Source organism: Plasmodium malariae (assembly GCF_900090045.1).
Source record: "Plasmodium malariae genome assembly, chromosome: 13".
NCBI classification, from domain to species: Eukaryota; Apicomplexa; class Aconoidasida; order Haemosporida; family Plasmodiidae; genus Plasmodium; species Plasmodium malariae.
In genome coordinates, this window is record NC_041787.1 from 2728210 (window position 1) to 2751477 (window position 23268).

General features: G+C 18.4%; 3 protein-coding genes and 4 pseudogenes across 3 annotated transcripts, besides 4 other annotated features; 6 read left to right on the forward strand and 1 right to left on the reverse strand.

The window, feature by feature from the left end:
* Nucleotides 1-232: 232 nt before the first annotated feature.
* PmUG01_13062900 (fam-l protein) lies at nt 233-1209 on the forward strand (the record flags this gene model as incomplete). Its single annotated transcript, XM_029007614.1, has 2 exons — nt 233-319; nt 451-1209. The coding sequence occupies 2 exons, from the start codon at nt 233-235 to the stop codon at nt 1207-1209; spliced, it is 846 nt and encodes a 281-aa protein (XP_028863985.1).
* A 2735-nt stretch (nt 1210-3944) lies between these two features.
* Nucleotides 3945-4830, forward strand: PmUG01_13063000 (fam-m protein; the record flags this gene model as incomplete). Its single annotated transcript, XM_029007615.1, has 2 exons — nt 3945-4031; nt 4159-4830. The coding sequence occupies 2 exons, from the start codon at nt 3945-3947 to the stop codon at nt 4828-4830; spliced, it is 759 nt and encodes a 252-aa protein (XP_028863986.1).
* A 2843-nt stretch (nt 4831-7673) lies between these two features.
* Nucleotides 7674-8782, reverse strand: PmUG01_13063100 (annotated as a pseudogene).
* Nucleotides 7674-8782: a sequence feature (PIR protein, pseudogene).
* A 2167-nt stretch (nt 8783-10949) lies between these two features.
* PmUG01_13063200 lies at nt 10950-11745 on the forward strand (annotated as a pseudogene).
* Nucleotides 10950-11745: a sequence feature (Plasmodium exported protein, unknown function, pseudogene).
* A 2740-nt stretch (nt 11746-14485) lies between these two features.
* Nucleotides 14486-15357, forward strand: PmUG01_13063300 (annotated as a pseudogene).
* Nucleotides 14486-15357: a sequence feature (Plasmodium exported protein, unknown function, pseudogene).
* A 3014-nt stretch (nt 15358-18371) lies between these two features.
* On the forward strand, nt 18372-19327 carry PmUG01_13063400 (Plasmodium exported protein, unknown function; the record flags this gene model as incomplete). Its single annotated transcript, XM_029007616.1, has 2 exons — nt 18372-18458; nt 18584-19327. The coding sequence occupies 2 exons, from the start codon at nt 18372-18374 to the stop codon at nt 19325-19327; spliced, it is 831 nt and encodes a 276-aa protein (XP_028863987.1).
* A 1982-nt stretch (nt 19328-21309) lies between these two features.
* PmUG01_13063500 lies at nt 21310-22270 on the forward strand (annotated as a pseudogene).
* Nucleotides 21310-22270: a sequence feature (fam-l protein, pseudogene).
* Nucleotides 22271-23268: the final 998 nt, after the last annotated feature.

Genomic DNA, 23268 nt, shown 5'->3' on the forward strand with positions numbered 1-23268 from the left:
TCAAAATTTTTTTATAAATAACATTACGATAACAAATTTGTAGTTTAAAATTAAATTATTTTCGTGGTATCATTGTAAAAAGAAATAAAATTATAAATTTCTAATATTTTCTTGCAGAAAAAACAAATAGTACGAAATAAAATAAATAAAAATAGTGTGTTTTATCATTAAATGGATATTATACTATTGTTATATTCTTGCTTAGAATATTACAGTTTTAAATATCTATACCATGGAACAAACAATTAAGATTTTATTATTTATTAAAATTACTACTTTTATACTTTTATGTTGGATATGTCATTTTTACAGTAAAGTGGTATAATATTATTATTTAATGATATTTATATTATTCATATTTTTGGTGCTGATTTTTATTAATGCTATTTGTTCACTATTAGATATTATATTCTATAATATAACTAATGTTTACATATGTTAATTTTTTAGGGTACTCTTATGAAATCTTTAGACGAAAAAGAAAATTATCGTAGAAATATACATGCAAGAACTTATCGTTTACTAGAAACATACGGAAAGGATAATAATTCAAGTTCTTTATATTTAAAAGAAGGTTTGCCAATTAATGGAATTCACAAAAAAATAGATACAACTTATAATGAGAAATATGACTCAGAAAAAAGGAAACAATCAAATGTATGTCCATCAAGATTTGCAGGAGGTCATCAACCAGGTGTGAAAAATAAATCTTGTGTATTTGAAACAAAAAAATATTCCCATTTAGAAAAAAAAATATTTAAGGAACTCGATTATCAAAATTTTCTTAAAAACAACAGAATAATTAGTGATAAGTTGTACAAAAAAATATTATGTAAAAAATACAGATTACGACTTGTTATACCTTTATTATTATTATTTATTTTAATAATATCTCTAATATTAGATTATTCTTGTAATAGTGGTTTTAGAAGGGGGTTGTATAAATTATTAAGTCTTATATTAGGTAAGGCAGGAATGAAAGATTTTCACAATTTCTTGAAGTCTACTGTAGGTTCGTTTTTCAAATATACAATAGAAGTAACTAGGAATAGTCAGAAAAAAATTGCTGAGATTTATAGAACACCGTTTTTAAATTTTCTAATATATAGCATTTTATTCTTTATATTGGGTATCATTATTATATCAGGAATTATTTATTACCATAAAAAAGTTAAAAAATACGAAAAAATTAAATTCAGGAAAAGGTAAAAGATAAAATAAGGAATATTTTTATTTCTGTAAATATATCATTAATATGTTCTACTAAATGCAATATATATAACGATAAACTTAATAAATATATAAATAAATGCTTAAAATTTTATAAGTACAATAAATATACTTGTCTTTTTTGATACATATTAATAAATGAATATGTTCTTAGTTTTTTTCTTAATTTCAAAATTATAATATTTATAATTTTTTATTAAAATTATATTTTTTAAGTTTAAATATTATACTTCAATACATATAATTTAATATGTCGTTATATTCCTATAGAAAATGTATATATTTGCGTTATAATTAATTTATAATAAGAAATTAAGTATAATATATTTATGATTTATGCTAATTTATATTTTTACTATAAAGAACACATATTTATATTTTTTAATATCTTTTTATCTTAAAATGATTATCTGTTCTTTTAATTCGAAAGATGTATAATTACTGTAAATTACCAATACATGTGCTTTTTTTGTGTAGAATATAAAGAGAAGTCAATATATTATATTTCATTTATATGAATATTTATATATCTCTCTTACTAAAATATAAGCTCTATATTTATTTTTCAAAATATGTTTTGTGAGTTATATATTATAGAGCAATTTTATTTAAATGTCTCTTCATCAAAAGTTTTGTGCTTTTTGTATGGTTTAAATTCGAAATTATAAATAAAAAATTAAATATTTATTAAATGTTTTTTATATATAATTGTTCACTTACTAGTTTTTCTAAATAATTACATTTAAATACAGAATTAAAAACATTTAACTTATTATTAATTATCTTAATATAGTGTTAATTCAGTTTTTTAAAATTGATTAAATATATATTATACTGAAATTTTACCAAAAATTATGTTATATATATTTTTTATTTTTTATATCGTTAAAGTATTACATTAATGAACTATATATAGACATATTTTAATAGATAATATGTTAAAATATTTTTTTTAATTATTCTTTTGCGTTCCATAAAAATAGATCTCTATATATATGCTATATATCTATAAAAATCAAAATATTCCTTAAGGTTAATAAGAATAAATATGTTTTTTTCTGTAAAAAAATAATTATTTATAAATATATTTTTCATATTCGCATTATTACTTATGCATATATATAGATATGTTAACAATTAATTTGATATAAAGGTGCATAAGTAAAAGATAGTTAATGCTTACAATTACTAATTCATTTTCGTTTTGAAATTCATTTTTTAAATAAAATAAAGTTAAAAGAAATACATTTTATTTGTAAATAATTCATAAATATGTAACAATGTTTTATTTCGTTAAGTAAGGATTAGTAAGGTATATTTACGAACTAATCTAATATTTTTAATTTTTTTTTTTAAATGTTTAATTAAATAAATATTATAAATAATATTCCATATATAATTGTTTTGTGAGAAAAATTTTTTCACTGAATTTACATTTTTATAAATCGAACTAAAAACTATACTATAAGGTTAATACTTGTTTTAGTTGTGACATTTGTATACCCACTAAAAACTATTGTTTATTGAAAAACGCACACATGCATAATTTTATTTTTAAAGTATACTTAAGGCCTACAGAACATAAAACTAGAATATGTAAGCATTTGTACATGATAATATTAAAAATAATGATAATAAGTATTTTAATAAAAGAATATTAATTTTTATTATTTATTTTTTTTTTTGTTTTTTTTAATATAAAGTATTTCTATAATTTATTAAAATATTTTATTTATGTAAAAAATATATATACGTATAGATATATGGAATAATTCATCTGTGATAATATATTTTTTTTATTTTTCTACATTTACATTAATATTTTTTCTAAATATATATACAGAAGAATAAAATAAAAAATATTACGTAGATATATATAACGTTTTTTTGCATATAAGTAATGGTATAAACTGAACTTAATTAAAAATTATTGTACATAAGTTATAAATTACTTTTTTTTTGCTTTTAACATATATATTTCTTCATATATAATGTAGTAGAAAATATGTACAATATTTTTTATGTATGGTAGACTATGAAAGATTGTATATTATTAGGAATTACCTAAAAAATATGTTGATTTTAGCATGTGACAAAATAAGAATTCTTTAATAAATTATTATTATAGTGTAATAATAATAAATATTTTGAAAAATAAAAAAAGAGACCATATACAACATAACATATATACATTTTATAATTGGTAGTAGGATCATATACGTATGGTTTCTACTTAATGTATTAATATATGGAAATGTATTTATCTATAATCTCTATATTCTATATAAACTAAATATTTTGAAATTATATGAAATGGTATATATGTTTTTCTTCTATTATATTTTAAAGGAAGTTAATATTAGAAATAATTAATTAGTATACTATATTAAATAATTAAATTATATATTTTTAATATTTATGTATATATACTAATTATTTTATTTTAGTGAACCTAAATTTTTATTTAAATAATATTAACAAAATTTATATAATATATTTTTAACATTACTACCTTTTATAGATATTATAAAAGGCTTTATTATTATATACATTTTGTTATTTTCATATGAAACAATAATAACACGACATTTTTAAAATAAATATAGCATTTTTTATTATTATAATTGTATTATACTACTACTGTTATTATTATTATTATTATTATTATTAATTTATTCCATATTTAATGTATTAGAATTCTAGATATTAATATAATGGAACAAACAATTAAGTTATTTTTATTTATTAAAATTGCTTTGTTTATCTATTTAATATGGATATGTCATTTTAATCATGATATGGTTGATAATCCTATTTTAGAATATTTAATTTACTTATATTTTCTTTTTCTGTTTTAATTAATACACATTCATAGAATTGATAATTGATTCTATTAAATAACAAATATTTAAATTATTATTTTTTTAGGGCGCCTCTAACAAATCATTAGACGAGAACTGCAATAGTGTTATAAAAATAGGTACTAGAAATTATAGAAACCTAGCAAGATATAAACAGAATAATTATTCAAGTAATATATTTTTAAAAGAAAATTTTTCAAAAAATGGAGTAAAAGAACAAAGAGATATATCCAATAATGAAAAACGAACCAGTAAAAAAAAAAAACACTCATTTGGAAATTCATTAAATAAGGAAGGGTTATATATACAAGTTATAGATTATAATAATGGAATGTTTGATGGAAAACATTTTCATTTTATAAAGAAATGGGTAAAAAAAAAGGATCATGATGCTTTTTTTGAAATCAACAAAAAAATTGGAGATATAAATTTAAAAAAAATAACATTTAGGAAATACGGATATGGAGGAGCTATATTTTTAATATTCCTTTTATTGGGAATAGGAATACCTGTATTATCAGCATTGCCAGAGGATAAATGGAAGTGGATTGACAGTATTGAATTTTTGAAAAATTGGAAGGATTCTATAGAAACGTGGATAAAAGGTTCAGGTTCCTATGCTTCTATAATTTTATTCACACTACTTATTGTTATATTATCTTTTATGCTTATAATAGCAACTTATAAGATATTAATAAATAACGAAAAATATGAGAAAATTAAGTGGATAACTAATTAAATGAACAAAAAGGAATAAAAAAATATTTCTTTTCAGAAATTTTTTATATGAAGAAATAACTTCAATATCGTTAGTAATATGATTAGTGAGCATACATATAATTACTAAATCATTATGAATGCGCATGAATGTACATGGTCTCTTTGATATGTAACAATAAAAATAGATGTTCTTCTGTATTTTGTGAATTCGAATATTCTAATTTTTTATAGTTTACATTTTAAATTATTACTGCAGTTAAATTAAAAACAATAGCATAACATATATATTACTGCATTCAAATATATGTCTATGAAGCATATATTGTTATACTTGTAAAGGAATATACAAATTATAGTTCACTTAATTACATGAACCTATGATAATTTATATTTGTAATAAAAAGGTATGCTTTATACATAATATTTTGTTGTAATTTAAAGTTATCACTTTATCAGGTTATTAAGAAAATGTATTTTTTTTAAATTAACAATAAATGTGTGCTGTTGTGTATATAATGAAAAGAAGTAAATATATTTCTTTTGATGGTAATGTATATACATACATGTTTTTTTACTTAGGAAGTAACTTATTTATTCTATATGATATGTTTTACGTGAATTATGTTATAAAATGTGCTAATTATAAAAATCATTTTAGAACATTTTAATTTTCTTCACATCGTATAAATGTAAAATTATAAATATATAGTAAAAAAATGTACATTTATAATGGGGTTCCTAGTTTAGAATTTAGGGTTAATATTTTATTTCTGCTTCTGTTTTTATTTGAATTTATTTTATTAGTTTATATATATTATTAAATGTATAATTAAATATTTTTTAAAAATAAAAGAATAATCATTAAAGTTTTAGAAAAGCGAAGTAATTTTTAATATATAAGCAAAACAAAAAAAAGTTAAAAGAAATACAATTTAAATTCTAAAAATGTTTTTTTAATCTGTAAATATATATTATTATATTTTATTATTATATTTTTACGATATAAATAAAGATAAGTTATTTTAGGAGGAATTTTTTTATAAAAAAGAAATAATTATTGATATACTGAATTTGTACATGATGTAAGGAAGTAATATATATAGATTAAATCTTTTAAAAATATTTTATGTTGGAATTACATAAATTTATTTGTAATGAAATATTACTTAACCATTTTTATAATTTGTTGTATTATGAAACTTATATGTAATATACCGTATACATGTAGATACTCTAAATTTAAAAACTTAAATTAAAAAAATATAAAAAATTATGTAGTATCTTTATATTTATTAGGTGTATCATCCATATACTGAGAGCTTCTTGTTATATAAGTTTATGATAACTATAAAGAAATGATTATATAATGTAAAATTTAGTACCTCATAATCATTAAAACATTTTAAAATATTATTTTTACATGGATATGCCGATATTTCAATAATGTTGTACTATTACTATAATACGTATTTTCTGTTTCATTATTTTGTATATAATGTTAATTAAATTATGAAAATCCTCGCATTTAATTCAATGCCTATAACTTAGATATTTTGTATCATCCAGTGCCACATATAATTATATGCAATAATTAAAATGAGCCAATATTATGTAATATGTAATTCACAAATTAGAGCAACACTAGAAAATGTTTCATGAGGAAAAAAGGGAGTCATTATTTCAAAAAATTTTATTTATATTTGAATATATAGGTAATAAGTTATATAATGAGTATAAGAGGGAAATTCCATTATAATCTTGAAGAAAGGAATTACATTTCAATTTTTATGACTATTTGCTTATATTTATGTTACTTGTCGTCATATTAATGAATGTATTAGTTGTATTTTCGATTTTTCTATAATGCATATAAAATGAAATAAAGAGAAATAAATACTATTCGTAAGTATTATAATTCATTTTAGCAAAAAAGTTTAAATTATAAAGTAATGTTATGTATGCTCTTTATTTACACGTATCCATTTGTTCACAAGTCTTGAATGTTATATATATAAAAGTTATTAATATGGAAAAAAAAAATTAAGAATAGTACTTTATAAGAAAATATTTATTAATTATTAACTTATGGATACAGATATTTTCATTTAAATAGTTGAAAAGGAATTATTTTCCTTGTTTTACGTCATCTGTAAATATCCTAACTATATTGACGCATATAGTAAGTATCATTTGTAGACAAAAATGTTAAAATTGTTATATAATAAAAATTAGATTTTTAATTCTATTCAACTGTAAAAGTTAAAATAATAATTAAGTTTAAAATACAATTATAAATAAAAATTATATATTATTTTTATTTTTTGAGTAAAATTTTTTTTCTAGGAATATCCCTTTTTATTTACATTGTAAAATTATAGGTGTTTTTAAAAATTTTGCTTCTCTTTTTTTATTTTTCTTTTTTTTTTCACCTTTTTTAATACTTATTTAATAAGAGTTACTTCATAAAATTGTGTAATAAAATAAATATATACTCTGTAATCTTATTATATATATTTATTTAAAAACGCGTTTTTTTGTATAGTAAAGAAAATTTAATATATTAATGTGTTTTTCTGGTTCTTACTCCTACAATTGTATTGCATTTTTGATAACAATTTCTTTGTGTAATTATTATACCATTATATTTGTAATTTTTATACATATGTATTAATTTCTTTATTTTTATTTTATCTTACATATTTATAAACTTCTTACTTATAAGCACGTTTTATATCACTAAGTGTTCTATTTTCTAATACAAATATTATAAGATATATTTTTGTATCAATAGTCTCCTAGAGAATGATAACTTATATTATGAAAATTTCCTTCATAATTTCAGTTTACTTCTTGTTGTGTATTTTATAAGGATTTTCTTGTTAATTCTTCAAGTTGGTTGAGTTCGTTTATCGTTTTCCTTTGTAAATGTCTGTGTAACCAAGATTTCATTAGAGTAAACTATGCAGAAGGAAAAAATATTAATATATATAAACAAAAATATTATTTTTTTTTTTTGATAATATTTTGTGAAAATAAATTATACGAATTATGGAAGAATATTTTCACTGCACTGTATAATTTTTATTAACCTTATATAAAATAAATAAAGTAAAAAATGTTAGTAATACAACAAATGTTATTAAACTAGCAATAAATACATAACTTTTAGGTACTAAAATTTTTGGAACATTAGGACAAGCAGTCACAGTACTCATTACGTTATGTACTTTCTTATAATTGTTTAATTGCTTACGAAAATTGTTATTTTTGTTTCTGTTACATTTCTTGTAATGTGAAATATAAAAGTTATAACATTTTTGAATTTTATAACATCTATCACTCTGAGTTTTTTTATATTTGGTAAAATTATCTAAATCTTTATATAAGTTGTGTAATGCTATAAGATTCGTTAATATATTAGAATGAATATGTTCAAAACTTTGATTACATATATTATCTAATTTGGACGGATGAGCATTATATTTCTGTAATCATTCATCCTTATTATAAGCACTATCTTCATTTAAGGGGAAGTTCAAATATTTACACGGTTTTTATGCAACGAGCAAATAATCATTGTTTATATTACTAATATACTTAGAAAACATTTGACATTGAAGGCGAAAAAGTAAACCAGTAGAACGAACTGAATTTTCTCGTTTTAATGACTTGGAATCAGTTTTATATTCATTTTGTACATAATTTGTGGTGGTACTATAAAAATCATTTTTATATTTAAGAAACAATTTTACGGAATTATCCTTAGAAAAAATAATATACAATATGTAAATGTACAATATCGTAATATCTTGAAAAAAAAATCTATTTTATTTGTAGAACAATGAATTCCTGTAATACTATGATATATATATACATTATAAAAAAATAGATAAAATATTAGTTCTTTCACACCATCTTGGATGGTATTATCTTTTAATGTAGATAAATTAAATAACAAAAATTAAATTCATATCGAGTTAAGATTTATAAGAGCAAAAAAAAGATATATTGTATGTTAATATATAATATGTTCCTTTTTTTTATATAATGGATTTTAAAAAAAATAACCTTAGCAAAAACGCCTCTTCAGTTTTTGTTTAAAATTGAAATGAGATAGTGTAGCTTGCATAGTTTTAAAGAAAGGATTATGATTTAAAAAATTGTATTTTTTTTTATTATTTAAAATATTTTAAAGAGGAAAACACAATTGCATATTATTTTCATTCAAACGAATATTATATAATTTTATTGAAATGTTATACAGGAAAATAAATTCATTTTTCTCAATATTCATATAAATTGCACACTATATAGGAATATATCTATAGTAAACTTCTTTGATCTTTTAAAATACTTATAAATAAATAATATCACTATTAAAAGCGTATAATTAGCCATTTTATTAACATTATCTGTTTTTAACGTTAAAATAATATCTCTTAAATTATTTCGTTTAATTTTTACTATACGTTATAATAATTTAAAGGCTCTTTTAAGAGATTAGATTACATCAATATTACTGAAATTAATATTTAAATAAAGAAAGCACTAATTTAAAAAATGTAAATATTATATAAGACAATAACTATTCTTCTGTTAAAATGAAATTTACTTTTCCAAAAGATAGTTTTATTTATAAATTTATTATTGGATTGATAAACTATATAACATAAATAAAAATGAATGACCTAATTCTCTCCTTTCTGTTACGAAAATAAGTTAATGTTTCACTTACATTTTTATAGTATATGACTTAGTATAATGTATATTTTTATATTGAATACATGAATATATACAAAAATATTACATATTATTATTCTGTAAATTAATTATAATTATAAATTTATAAATAAAGAAAAGAAAAATTAATAGTTATCCTAAATTATTTAATAAAATTTATTATTGAATTTATTTTGCATCTGTAAATAAAAATATCAATTTACATGTTAACTAAAATTTTTCATTACAATAATTGGAGCATACATCTTTATCAGAATTGTTTATGATACTTGTTTTACTTTCCATATATAATAAAATAATAACGAATAATAATATAACATTTTAATAATTTTTATATTTCACAGTTATTTCATTTATCTTTATTATATCTGTTATAGGTTCCATATATTATAACATTTATTTAAAGGTACTTAGAAAAGAATAATATAATATCTCTCGATTTTTTTTATATTATATTATTGTAAAACTTTGTACTTATATATATATCCAGTATAATATATAATCATAAATTATTATATTTTAAATCTATTAATATATTTTACGTATTATTAAAAATATTTTAAAAATGCTGAAAAATGAAACAAATTAAAAAATAAATAAAAATTAAAAAATTTATAATTGTTTAAAATTTTATGGAGGATTAAATATAAATAGTTAACTGTCACTTTTATGATACTTAAAAATGAACTTTTACTTGTTTTACATTATATAATAAGAAAATAAATATAACAAGATTCAAGAATGACCCCACTAAAATATATAAGATCAAAGAAATAAAGATTATAAATTAAAAAAAATAAATCCTCATCTTATAAATAAAGAATATTTAGTTAATATAATATATATTATTTTTAAATATATTATTAAAATTATATTATATTTTTTTTACATCTCATTCACATACAATGATTTACTTATATTTCTTGAAGCAGTATAAATATAATTTTGTTGTTTATTAAGTATTGTTTCTATGTCATTAATTGATAATAATCATGATAAATTCCTCGTTAATATTTTGCTAAGTTTATAGTAAATCATACATTAATTTATTTTATTAATTTATTCATTTATATATAAATATAAATATGTTGGTAAGGACAAAATTATTTTTATATTTGGACGATTAATTATCTATAATTTGATGTACGTAGAGCTTGTAACTTATTTTAGTTGTTATTTTCTTGCAATTTTAAAAAATATCAGGAAATACTTTTTTTTTTTTTTTTTTGTTGTAATAAACTTTATATTTCTATACATTATATTAAGTTCTTAAAAAAAAATAATGAAAAAACATCATTTTCAACAAATTTTGTATTCCTTATCATTGGGAAATATATACTATTGGATATTGTTAATTTTTTCCTATTTGTACATATATTGTAATATTATATATCTAATATGATGGAACAAAAATTTAAGCTAAGCATTTTTATTAAATTTGGAACGTTTGTCCTATTAATTTGGATACATAATTTTTACAAGGATATGGTATTAAAATGTTAATTAAGTATATTTTACTTATTTTTATTTTTCGTTTTTTATTTTGTTTAGTGCTGTTTATTATTATGAGAATATTTCTTCATTTAAATAATAAATATTTACTTTGCCTTTTTAGTGTATGCTTAACAAATATCTACATGCGAACTATAACATCAGTAAAATATTAGATTCAAGAATATATCGATTACTAGCAAAACATAATCCAGAAAATGATTTAGATAATATATTGTTAAACTGTAGTATTACAAACATTGTAGAACATGAAGAGAGAAGAGGTTTTTTTAATGATAAATTAACCAAAGTAAAAAATAAAAAAACAAATGAATGTTCATTAAATAATGTCAAAGGCTATGAATAAGCAAGAATGTGTATATCTTCTGTACACACTGGAGGAGATTCATATTTTGAAAAAAGAATGCTAGATTATACACATATTCCAAATAATTTTAGGGGTTTTACGAAACCTAATGTAGAGAATTTAAGAATAAAGACAGAAGATGTATATAAAATGCTTTCTTTTATTTTTGTGATTTTTTCATTAGTTGGATTAGCAATTTTTTTAATCCTTTATACATCATTTTATATATATAATTCGGGTGAAATGACCAATGTACTACCAGTAATTATAGTACATATTTTGATATTGAGCTTTTCATTTTCATTATTGATGGCTTATATTTACAAAAAAAATTAAAAACATTAAGAAATCATCACATATAATGAGTTAAATGCATTATAGGCATTATCTCAATTTCCCTAATATGTAGTCTTTTATAACAGTTAATATCTGTAAATGCTTTGTCGATGTAAAAACGTAAAAGATAATTATATAATTGTTTATGTATCATAAATCCTCTTGTATTTGCGTGGAGTTTTTGGTTCGTAAAAGTAAAAATTGAAATATATAATATTTTGTGAATTTGAATGCTCTAATATTTTCATTTATTATTTTAATATAGTATATGAAATTAACACAATATTATAGTTTATATAAATAATTTTATATATTACACTATTTTCGTGAAATATATATTTTTTTTAGTTAATATTAATATTCTAAAGAACAATTCATATAAATTATTTAAAATTTTGCGTTAAATTATACTTATATCTGTATATGTAAAGATTATTATTGTTTTTAATGGGTTTTTGTCTTAGATTATAATTTGTTGAAATAATAGAAAAAATATATTATATGTTTTAAATTACAAATAAATATATACTTTTATTCATGTGTGGAAGAGAAGTGAATGAATGTAGTTATACCATTCATCAGGGTGTAATATTAATAATATTACTTCTTAGAAAAGTGTAATATGTTATTGTATAAAACATATTCATGAAAAATGAGTATTATACGTAAAAATATATCTAGAAGAAATCAAAAAATATTAAGGGGGTTATATAATTATATGAATTACAAAATAAACATATATACAGTAAATATATATATTTACTAATAATGTTCATTTGTATTAGATATAATTACTGAAAAACAAAATAAATATTTCTACAAAAAATGGAAATCATTTAAAGGTAATTTTTCATCTGAATGAATATGAATAATTATTCATTTTAAATAATCATGGATAATTTTTATAAATATAAAGTATCAAACATAATTTAGGAAGAAACAAATATTCCTATAAATTGTCAATTCAATATATATAATAGTATTATAAGAAAATTTTAACAATGGAAGCTTATAATTTTGTATAATTTGCATCATTATTAATTTTTCACAAATTATGTTGTATATTGACATAAGTTGTTATATTTTTTTTATATAAATATATATTTGTATCATATGACAAAGTTTTAATTCAAGTAATATAATATTCTTTGGTGAAAAGTTCCACATTCTTCTATGTATTATTATAGCTATATATTTATATATATATATTTATGTATACAATAAACATATGAAAGCATGTAATAAAATAATAATTACCTAATTATTTTCTAACGATATCGCATAATAGGTGTTATATGGCTTATAAAAAAATTAATATATTATTAATTTTTTCTATTAATTAATTATATATATTCTAGAACAGTAATATGATTGGACAAAGTACTATGAATATATTATTATATAATTAAAATAATGTATTAAATATATAACATTTATAAAGTTATTACAATTACATATGTTCAACAAATAATTAGGAGAACATGTTTTTGAATAAAAGTACTTATACTTTCAAAGGTATATTCCCTAAAAAATCTAACATAATTCATTTAATTTAGTTGAATAAAAGATATATTATAATACATAATCGTAAATATTAATTATTTATAAATAAAATATATAAATACTCGTTATTCTATCTATAAAACTTTCGAAAAAGTATTATTATAAATAATATATTTTCAAAATTTAATATATATAATCGTTTAATATATCTTAATTGTATTATTTTTAACCCTAAAGGTTTCATTTATAATTCAGTTAAATTATCATAATTAGTAAGTATAATTTTTTACAAAATTTACTTTTACTTTATTATAATTATTTAATACATATATATATATCGAACACATATTTTTTTTTTATTAGAAAAAAAAAAAATAAAAAAATAAAGAATCCTTAAATTTAAAATATATACTCTTTGTTATCATAAATAGAATATATTAATTTAAAGTATATAATAATTATAATGTTATATTACATTAATTTGATTAAAATTTATAAGAACATTAATTTGAATTTGTTTTTTTAAAATATAAAAAGTTTCTTAGGTGAAAATATTCCAAGAAAGTATCTTATAATATAATAGTAAAACAATGATTTGTATATCCTTGGTATAATTCAGTTATTAGCTCAAAATATATGCAATCAAAAAAAAAGTTTTTTTATTTAATTTTACCTAATATTAGTGCTTTTATATTCAATATAACTGTTTATACCACTTACTACAAAATAAGGCTTATAAAATATAATAAGTAAAGAAAACTAATTTTATTCATAGGAAAAAGTGAAAAATTAGTAGCTATAAGCTTAGTACATGTTAATGTACGTATTCGGGTTATATGTAAATTTTATTTTAAATACAATATTAAAATTTTTAACATTCAGGAATTATTATTACTTTATATTTGGAAAGTATTAATAAAAACTATTTTTAATTGTTCTATTATATTAGTACATATATATAATGAGCGATTTTTTAATATAAGTTTAAAAAAAAAAATTATTTTAATTAATACTTATATTGTTATTAATAGACATTTATCGGAAATATTTACCTAAATATTTTTAAAATAATCTTTTTTTTAATATAATTTATGTTTGTATTTTATTTATTCAATTTAATACTTTATTAAAAGAAAAATTTTATAATGCATATATCAGTACTTTTTACGAGGAATTTTTGAATAAACCATAAATTATTTATCTAACTAAATATATTATAATATTAAATAATTTTAATATGTATATAAAAATAAAATATTTTATTTTAATTGAAACCCATATATTTACCCTTTTTGCTTGGATATGTACTTATTTCAGGAATGATGTATATTCTTTATAACACAGAAAAATTCGCTTCATAGTTTTTGTAATTTCATGTTATATATAGATAAATATACATATATATAAGATTGTATTTCCTATTTATAATTTGACATATATTATTGTAAATAAAAAAATATTTAATTTTCTTTGTAGTATAACTTTCCTAAATCTGTTGATAATAGAAATAAAGAAAATATGACATTAATATCAGAAAGCTTTAGATTACTATCAGAAGCTAAGAATAAAAAAATAAATTTAAGATTAGCATATAAGTTACCTAGGAATGAATATTATGATTAAGAAAACAAAGATGATAAGGGAGAATCTAAACGTAAAGTTAATTTAAGAGCTGCTTCAGAAAAATTAGACATGAAATACACATCAATTATATGTAAAGGATTTGTATCGACAGATAATTTATTTGAAAAATGTTTATATAAGAGATTCAATCGTATATATAATTACATGAAATGTAATGATCGTACTATGAAAAAATATTTAAAACTTCTAGGGTGTTTTAGTAGAATTTATATACTTGTTCTACCAGGAATCGTTTTTTTAACAGCTCTTACACTAATTTCATTATCACTCTATTGCGGAGATCCTAATAAGCCTGGTGCGATAGAATCTTATGCTATTATATATCAATTTTTAATGACTGGAGGTATATTTACAATGATATTAGTTATTTTAATAAGTTTTATAATTTCTATTTATATACTGGTAAAATTCATCAAATATATCAAAAAATTAAAAGAAATGACATTGAATTTTAACTATAAATAATAAATTTATTGGAAGAATTGTTTTTTTTCATGTATTTAATAAAAATTTATTTTATTCTGCGTGAAATTATTTTGCTTAAATAGAGAAAATTACTTTTTTTTACTTATATATTTTATTATGGAACCTACATAATATACTTATATATACTGATATAGAACAGTTTGAAAATCTATGTTTAGTCTATACACAATTTATCATACATTTAAAATACCATTACTATAATAATGTATTTTTTGGAGAGTTTTTATTACTATAATTTTGAATATATAAATATATACTTACATGTTTCTTCATTCAAAAAAATTTAAATTCGATATTGCAGAAAATTCGCAGTAAAAATATATGGTATATATACAAATATGACATCTATACATGTTTTACGCATACTTTTATTGCAGTAAATGTGGGATTATACAATATAATATATAAAACATTACTTCAATCTATTAGTGAGGCAAATTCTGCTTTTATGAGCCGTACACTATCTATATTTTTTTGATTTTCCAATCATAAATTGTTTACTTCTAAAGTTTCTTATAGCATTTTACAATATATTATTTTTATTTTTTTTATATCATGTTTTTTTTTTATTTAATATAAGTAAATTTATGTTTGTTTTATCCTTTCATGGATATTTTATATTTAAACTTAAGGATACCATTAACTTTCGTAAAAAAAAATAATTTGAGTAATACATGTTTAATATATTATTTAATATAAGACTATACTTAGTAGATTTTTTGAATAGTTCAAATATGAATTATTGATATATATCAACATTAAATTTCTTTAAACATTAATTATAAATGGAACATTATGAATTTTAAAAGTCATAAAGCTTTATTATACAATTAAGGTCTTAAATCCTATTTATCACTTTATTTATTTACATAAGTAATTGTCAAATATAAATCAGTTTTATAAAAGTTATTAAGTTTCTATATTCAAAAAATGTTTTATAATATAGAGATAATATCAATATTTTTTTTTTTGACACTATTAAGTGAATAGAATTTTGAGTTACTATTAACCTAATATTAAACTTATAGGATAATCACTCATTTTTTGCATTCCTAAATATTAACTACATATAAATAATAAACAATACAATAATAATTAAATTCAATTAAGCATTAAATAATATATAAATAAAGTTTAAGTATAAATATAATATTCTTTATATTATCATAATATATAGATAATCGTTTTTACATTTGTGGTATTACGTATTTTTGCACATACATGGTTGTACATTTATAGCTCTTTCATAGATGTTAGAAAGAATTTAAGGATTTTATATTATCAGAAAATTCTTTTATATTTAAAATCCTGTTTCTAATTATATAAATGCAATGGAATGTGTTTTGAATGTATATAAGTTAATGAAAATATTCTTAAGCTTTTATTAATATTATAAGCTATAATGTATCTTAAATATATTATTAAGCTGTATTATGAATAAAATATTTAATTGTCTAAAAATAATATATCCGAATTTTTTGTGTAATTTTTTTACGAGCTTTTAATATGATTAATATATAATTTTTTTAATTTTCCACTTCTGCAATTTCAAAGGTATCTCAAAAATTAAGACTAATATTATTTAGTTAATATACAATATATACATTTATAAATGTTCTGTTTATCCTATAAAACAACTTATATATTGAATTTTTATTTAATATATATAGATGGATATAGAAAACTAAGGAAATATTTGGATAAAAGTAAATTTGTAGGTTCAGCATCCTTCCAAAAAAATTATTATTTGTTCCTCAATATATATATTTTTTATTCGTTAACATTATATATTATATTGTTTATGTAATTATATTATTTTCTATAAACAGTACACATGGATCTATATAAATGTTTTAGTTTAAGGTTTAGAATATTTGTAAAAAATTTTCAGATATATTAATATAATTTTAAAATTTAGTAATAATATATGTGCGATATCAATAATTTTGTGTAGTAAAATATATCATCAGAAAATCAACTACATGTGTGTTCATGATATTATTCGTGTTGCAATTGTTTATTTAATTTTATTTTATAAAAATAATTTTAAAATATACAGTAAAATAAATCAATATCAAAAAGTATGTATATTTTCAAGAATGATAGAGTTAAACAAAAATATTAATGAATAAAAATTATTCTAATAATAACACATTTTATAAAAATATTACTACTTTATTTTTATTTTATTTATTTTAAATATATATTTATAATTAAAAAAGAAAAAAATAATTATTGTATTTTAAACGATGCCATTTACAAATAATAATATAAGATGAACTAAACCAAAAATAATAATTTTTAAGAATAATTATACAAAAATAAAAAAAAAGAAAATATTTTCCATTGAAAAATATATATTTCCATAAATTTGGCGATATATAATAATATTATGTTTTAAATACATTGAAGAATATATGGATAAGCGTGTGATATCATTATTAAAAAATGGTAGTTATAATAAAATATACATATTTTTAATTTATTAATACATTTGTTTCATTGTTGTAAATACTAATAATTTTTTTATCAATAATAACTACATTTTCTGAAATATAACATTTATATAATTATAATAATTAGTAAGAGAACATAAAAATAGTAATTATTCCATAAATACCTAGAATAGTAGTATATATCTATATTTTATACATTGTATATTGTAAATAAATTCAAGATTTGCAAATAATTATAAATAATGAAAAAAATTAGTTTAATTACTCAAATATTTAAATAAATTATACTTAACATATATGAATTAGAAGAAATTGTATTTTAATTAAAGTTAATTTTTTATAAATAATATTAATTATAAAACTTTGTAGCATTCTTTTTTAGTTATTTTTTTTAGATATGTAGTAAAATATTCTATATATATTAATTTTTTAAGAAAACATATTAAAATAAAAGAGGTGTACTTCTATTGTTGGAAGTGTATAATTTAACGTTAATTTTTTATTAATATATATATTACAGAACAAAATAACTATATAATGATGAAAAGAATTAATTTTTTGCTTTTTATAAAAATTTCTTTGTTTATCCTTTTAAATTTGTTCTATCATTTGTGCAGTGACATGGTATGTTATTGCTTTTTGAAAGAATTTGTATTATTCTTATTTTTTTTGTTTATTTTTATTAATTAATTTTTGAAAATAGATATATTTATCCACTTATATATAAAATATCTACTTTTGTTTTTTAGAGTCGATTTAAGAAAATTTTGGATGATAATTATGGCTCTGATATAAAATTAAATAAAGGAATTTATCGATTATTGGGAAAATGTGAAAAGGCTGTTTTTTCAAATGTTGGAGATTTAGATTTAAAGATAGCAAATAATAAAAAAAAAACAAACGAACAATTATTTACAAATGATAATGAAAAATGGGAAGAAGAAAAAAAAGAAAAATTATATAGAAGTAAATTAATTAAGGAAAAATTGATTAAAAAACTTATGAAAAATAAATATACCATGTTGCATAGAACATATACCTATTATGAAAAAAAAATTATGAATGGACTTAATGATAAAGCTTTTTTTAAAAAAATGATATTAATTAATGATAAGGATTACAAAAAATTAAAGCGTAAAAAATACGGATTACGGCTTTTTTTTCTTATACTATTTTTTACAATGGTAATAATTATACCTATATTAGGTGTTTTGTTTGGTGAATCATTGAAAACATTATGTTCGACATCAGGGAGCGGTGGAGCACCTCCTAATCCGAGTGGATCTCCTGCATCTTCAGGAAGCTGGTTATCTTCATTTTTTTCTTTTTGTTTAGAGAATCCTGCTTCATCAGAATTAGTATATACCATTATAATATATTGTGTACCTATCTTAATATTGGGTATTATTCTTATACTAGGTATTTTTTATTATTATAAAAGAGCTATAAAAAATAAAAAAATTAAGTTTTTGGAAGAATTTAATGAATGGTAATAAATATATTTATTTCTATAAAGAAATCTTTAATGTTATGTACTACCTGTAATATCTTTAATGACTTATTAAATATAAGAATAATTTATTATAATTTATATATGTACTTACATATATATAGTAATATTTCTACGTAAATTTTAAAAATATATGTTTTTTTTTGTTTTGTAATTTTAAATGTTTGTATATTTTTTTAATTTTTAATATAATTATATTCTTTCATCTGAATCAATTATTATAGCTTAATATTTATATTTCTCTTTATGTGAAAATTTCAATGAAAAGTATATATTTGTTCGTTAAAAATAATATATAACATTATAATTAATGTTATTTTATTGAATTAATTTGTTAATTTATATTTTAAATATAAATATTGCTGATTCATATTTTTTTATTATTTTCTAGTATAAAGTTATTATTTAGGTCATTAGGGAAATGGATTATTATTTATAAATTTATACTAAACTTACCTTATTTTTTACATATTGAAAAGAAGAGAATATACTTAATGTATTTATATATTTTTGTTTTCTTTTTAAACATTAAAATAATATTTTAAATTTCATTTTTTTTCTTTGTTTATAATTTCTTAATTTATTCGCTTGAAAAATAATATTTATTTAAAAGAAAAATAAAATAACATTTAATTTAAGATTTTTACAATAACATCTTGCTAATATAATATTTTAATGATTATCATTATCTATTTTACACCACATATGTAGCAGTAATAATTGAAGTCATCGTTTTTTTTGCTATAAGTATTATTAAAAAAAAGAATATTTACTTATTTGTATTCATTTTACGATATGTATCTGTAATATTATATTTCTGAAAATATATGTTTGTAAAATACGTAGCAACAACTAATACATTAGCTCTAAGATTTTTAATAAAAATTCACTAAATAATATATTTTGGTAAGTATATTTTCACATTTCCTTATTACTAATTTATATGTAATAACCTGAATATTACTCTCATAGATAAATTCAAATTATTTGAAATATTTATAAAATATGACTACTGCATGATATATTAATACACTAATTATACTTCTTCCTTTTTTTTTATTATTCTAATATATCTGTATTTTTTCAAATAAATGTATGTAAGTAAAAAATAAAAATTTAGTGGGATTAATTTAAAAAATTTCCATTTAGAAAGTAGGTAAAAATTAAATTTAATTAAAAAATAATTTTTTTAAAAAAATAATGCGAAATAAAAAATAAGTCTTTATTTACTTTTTTAACATATATATTTTATCATAGATTGAATAGTAGATTATAAATTGAACTCCCTAAGTATATTATAAACCACAATATAAAATACCCTTTTATGTGGGAATCAAAGAATAAGTTATATTTCACAAAACAAAAAAAGATATACTATTCATTGACTACTTCATAAATTATTACAATTACTACATAGTTATAATAATTAATATTTTATAAAATAAATAGGATGTTTTTCTAAAGTGTAATATCTTAGAAATTGTAAATAATAATGGAAAAACATCGCTAGAATTAAAAATTATTATTCTAATATATAAGATATTGCAAAAGATCTATATTCTATACGTTTTATGCTTTAAGTTAAATGAGAGATTCAAATATTAATGTATCGTATATATTTTTTTTCCTTTAGAAAGTTTCTATAAAAAAAACTTGTAATTACTTAACTATATTAAATGATTTATGCATTTTAAATATTTATAAATGAATTAAAATTATAGAATTTTATGCAGAGTTATTTTTATATTGATAAAGTAAATATTAAAAATTTATATTTATTTTTAAAGGTAATTTACTTTGGGCAGCACTGTAAAATTCATTTAGATATATAAATATTGTTTTCCTTCTATGATGAAATAATATACAGAAACTGAAAAATATATATTGTACTATTTTCCATTGAATGGGTAATACGTTATTATAAATATAACTCTTTTTGAATATATTACACCGTTAGAAACACATATGATGGAAAAAAAAAATGCATTGCACTTATTTATTAAAATTTCAACTTATATATTTTTATCATGGATATTTAACATTTACAATGACCTGGTATAATAATATTATTCAAGTATATTTGTATTATTTATATTTTGATTGTTAATATTTATTAGTTTTTTTCTTTAGTATCAGAATATCTTTTTACTGAATTAAGAAATATTTACCTTTTTTTTTTTTTTTAGAGCTCTTTAAATAAGTATTTAGATGAAAAATGCAATCTTGGAAAATTAAATAAAGCAAATTATCGATTATTATCGAGTTATAAACAGGATAAATACTCATGTATTGTAAATTTTAAAGAAAAAATACCAAAAAATGAAGAAAAAGAAAAAAAAAAAAATATAACAATGCGAAAAGAACAAATGAAAAACACAAATCATCATGTAGAAGTTCTTTATATATGGAGGATTACGTTAAAAATATTGAAAAAAATGAATGTGGTATATCTAAAAGAAAAAAATATTTTGGTTTTGAAAAAAAAATATTTAAAGAACTTGATTATAAAGATTACCTTAAAAACATAAAGACAATTGAAGTTAAGACATATAAAAAATTAAAACTTAAAAAGCGCATAATACGAATATCTTTAATTTTGTTATTTTTCTTGGTGTTGATGTTACCCATATTAGATTGTTTTTTACAGAAATTTGGAAATGAGGGGTTGTTAAGTTTATTAGGCTTGTTATACACAAATATGAATGCAGAAAGTAGAGGTGTACTTAGGCTAGGGGGGTATTTGACTAAAATGTTCGACATGGATGTTTGGGGTAATTTAAAAGGATTACGTGATATAACTATATTGTTTTATTGCATACCTTTTTATATATTCGTTGTCATTTTTATATTGGGAATGGTTTATTACTATACAAAAGTTATAAAATATGAAAATATCAAGTTCAAAAAAAGATTACATAAGAAGTAATACGTCTTTTTGTGTAAAGATGAATTTAATATAAAGAAATATCTTTAGTTATTTACTTAAGAACCTTAATGATAACTTATTATATTTTATATAAACCATCTACATATACTTCTGTTTTTGAGAGGAAACAGTAAAAATATATGTTCTCAGTTCTATTGAAAATGTAATTTTTTGATTCTTTGAATATATTTTAATTTATCTTTTAAAGAATGACTTCAGATTAACCATTATGTCTTTATAATCACATGTGTGCATTAAAATATATTTCATGGAAAATATAAATGTATACATTAAAATTAATATGTAATGGAATAATTCACATAATTCTAGTGTAGTGTGGATCCCTCCATTTGAATAGTCTTTCTTTTTTCTTTTTTTTTTATCAAGTATAAAATGGTGATTTTTTTGGTCGTTTAAGAAAATGCATTATTATTGTTAACAGTAATTGTTTCTTCTGTATTCAGTGTATTTATATGAATAATTTTTCTTACAGTGATATGTATATATATATTTTTTTTTTTACTAAAAAAAGAATCTTAAAATTTATTATATAAAATATGTTTTATGAGAAATATTTTATAAAAGGTACTAATATTAAAAATATTTTAAAAAGAGCTAATTATTTTAATAGCCTAAATATGAAATTATAAATATATAATGAAATAATATGTTTTTTAATTATAGGTTATTTATATCTGTTTACAAAATTGGGTATTATAAATCATTACAATTAAATGTAATTTTTAAACGAAAAGTTATATTATTTATGCTTACAGTTGTAATGTTATCTAAATATTTTACAAATTCCTTGAATATATATTATGTTCTCAATTTATATTTAAAAGAATCTATATATATTATTTAATTTTTATATCGTTAACAGATTAAATTATTTGACAATTAAAAAAAATATTAATAGATAATATGTTAGATTTTTTTGTTTCTTTTCTTACTTTTTCTTTTTTTTTTTTTTTGTTTCTAAATATTATGTATATTCG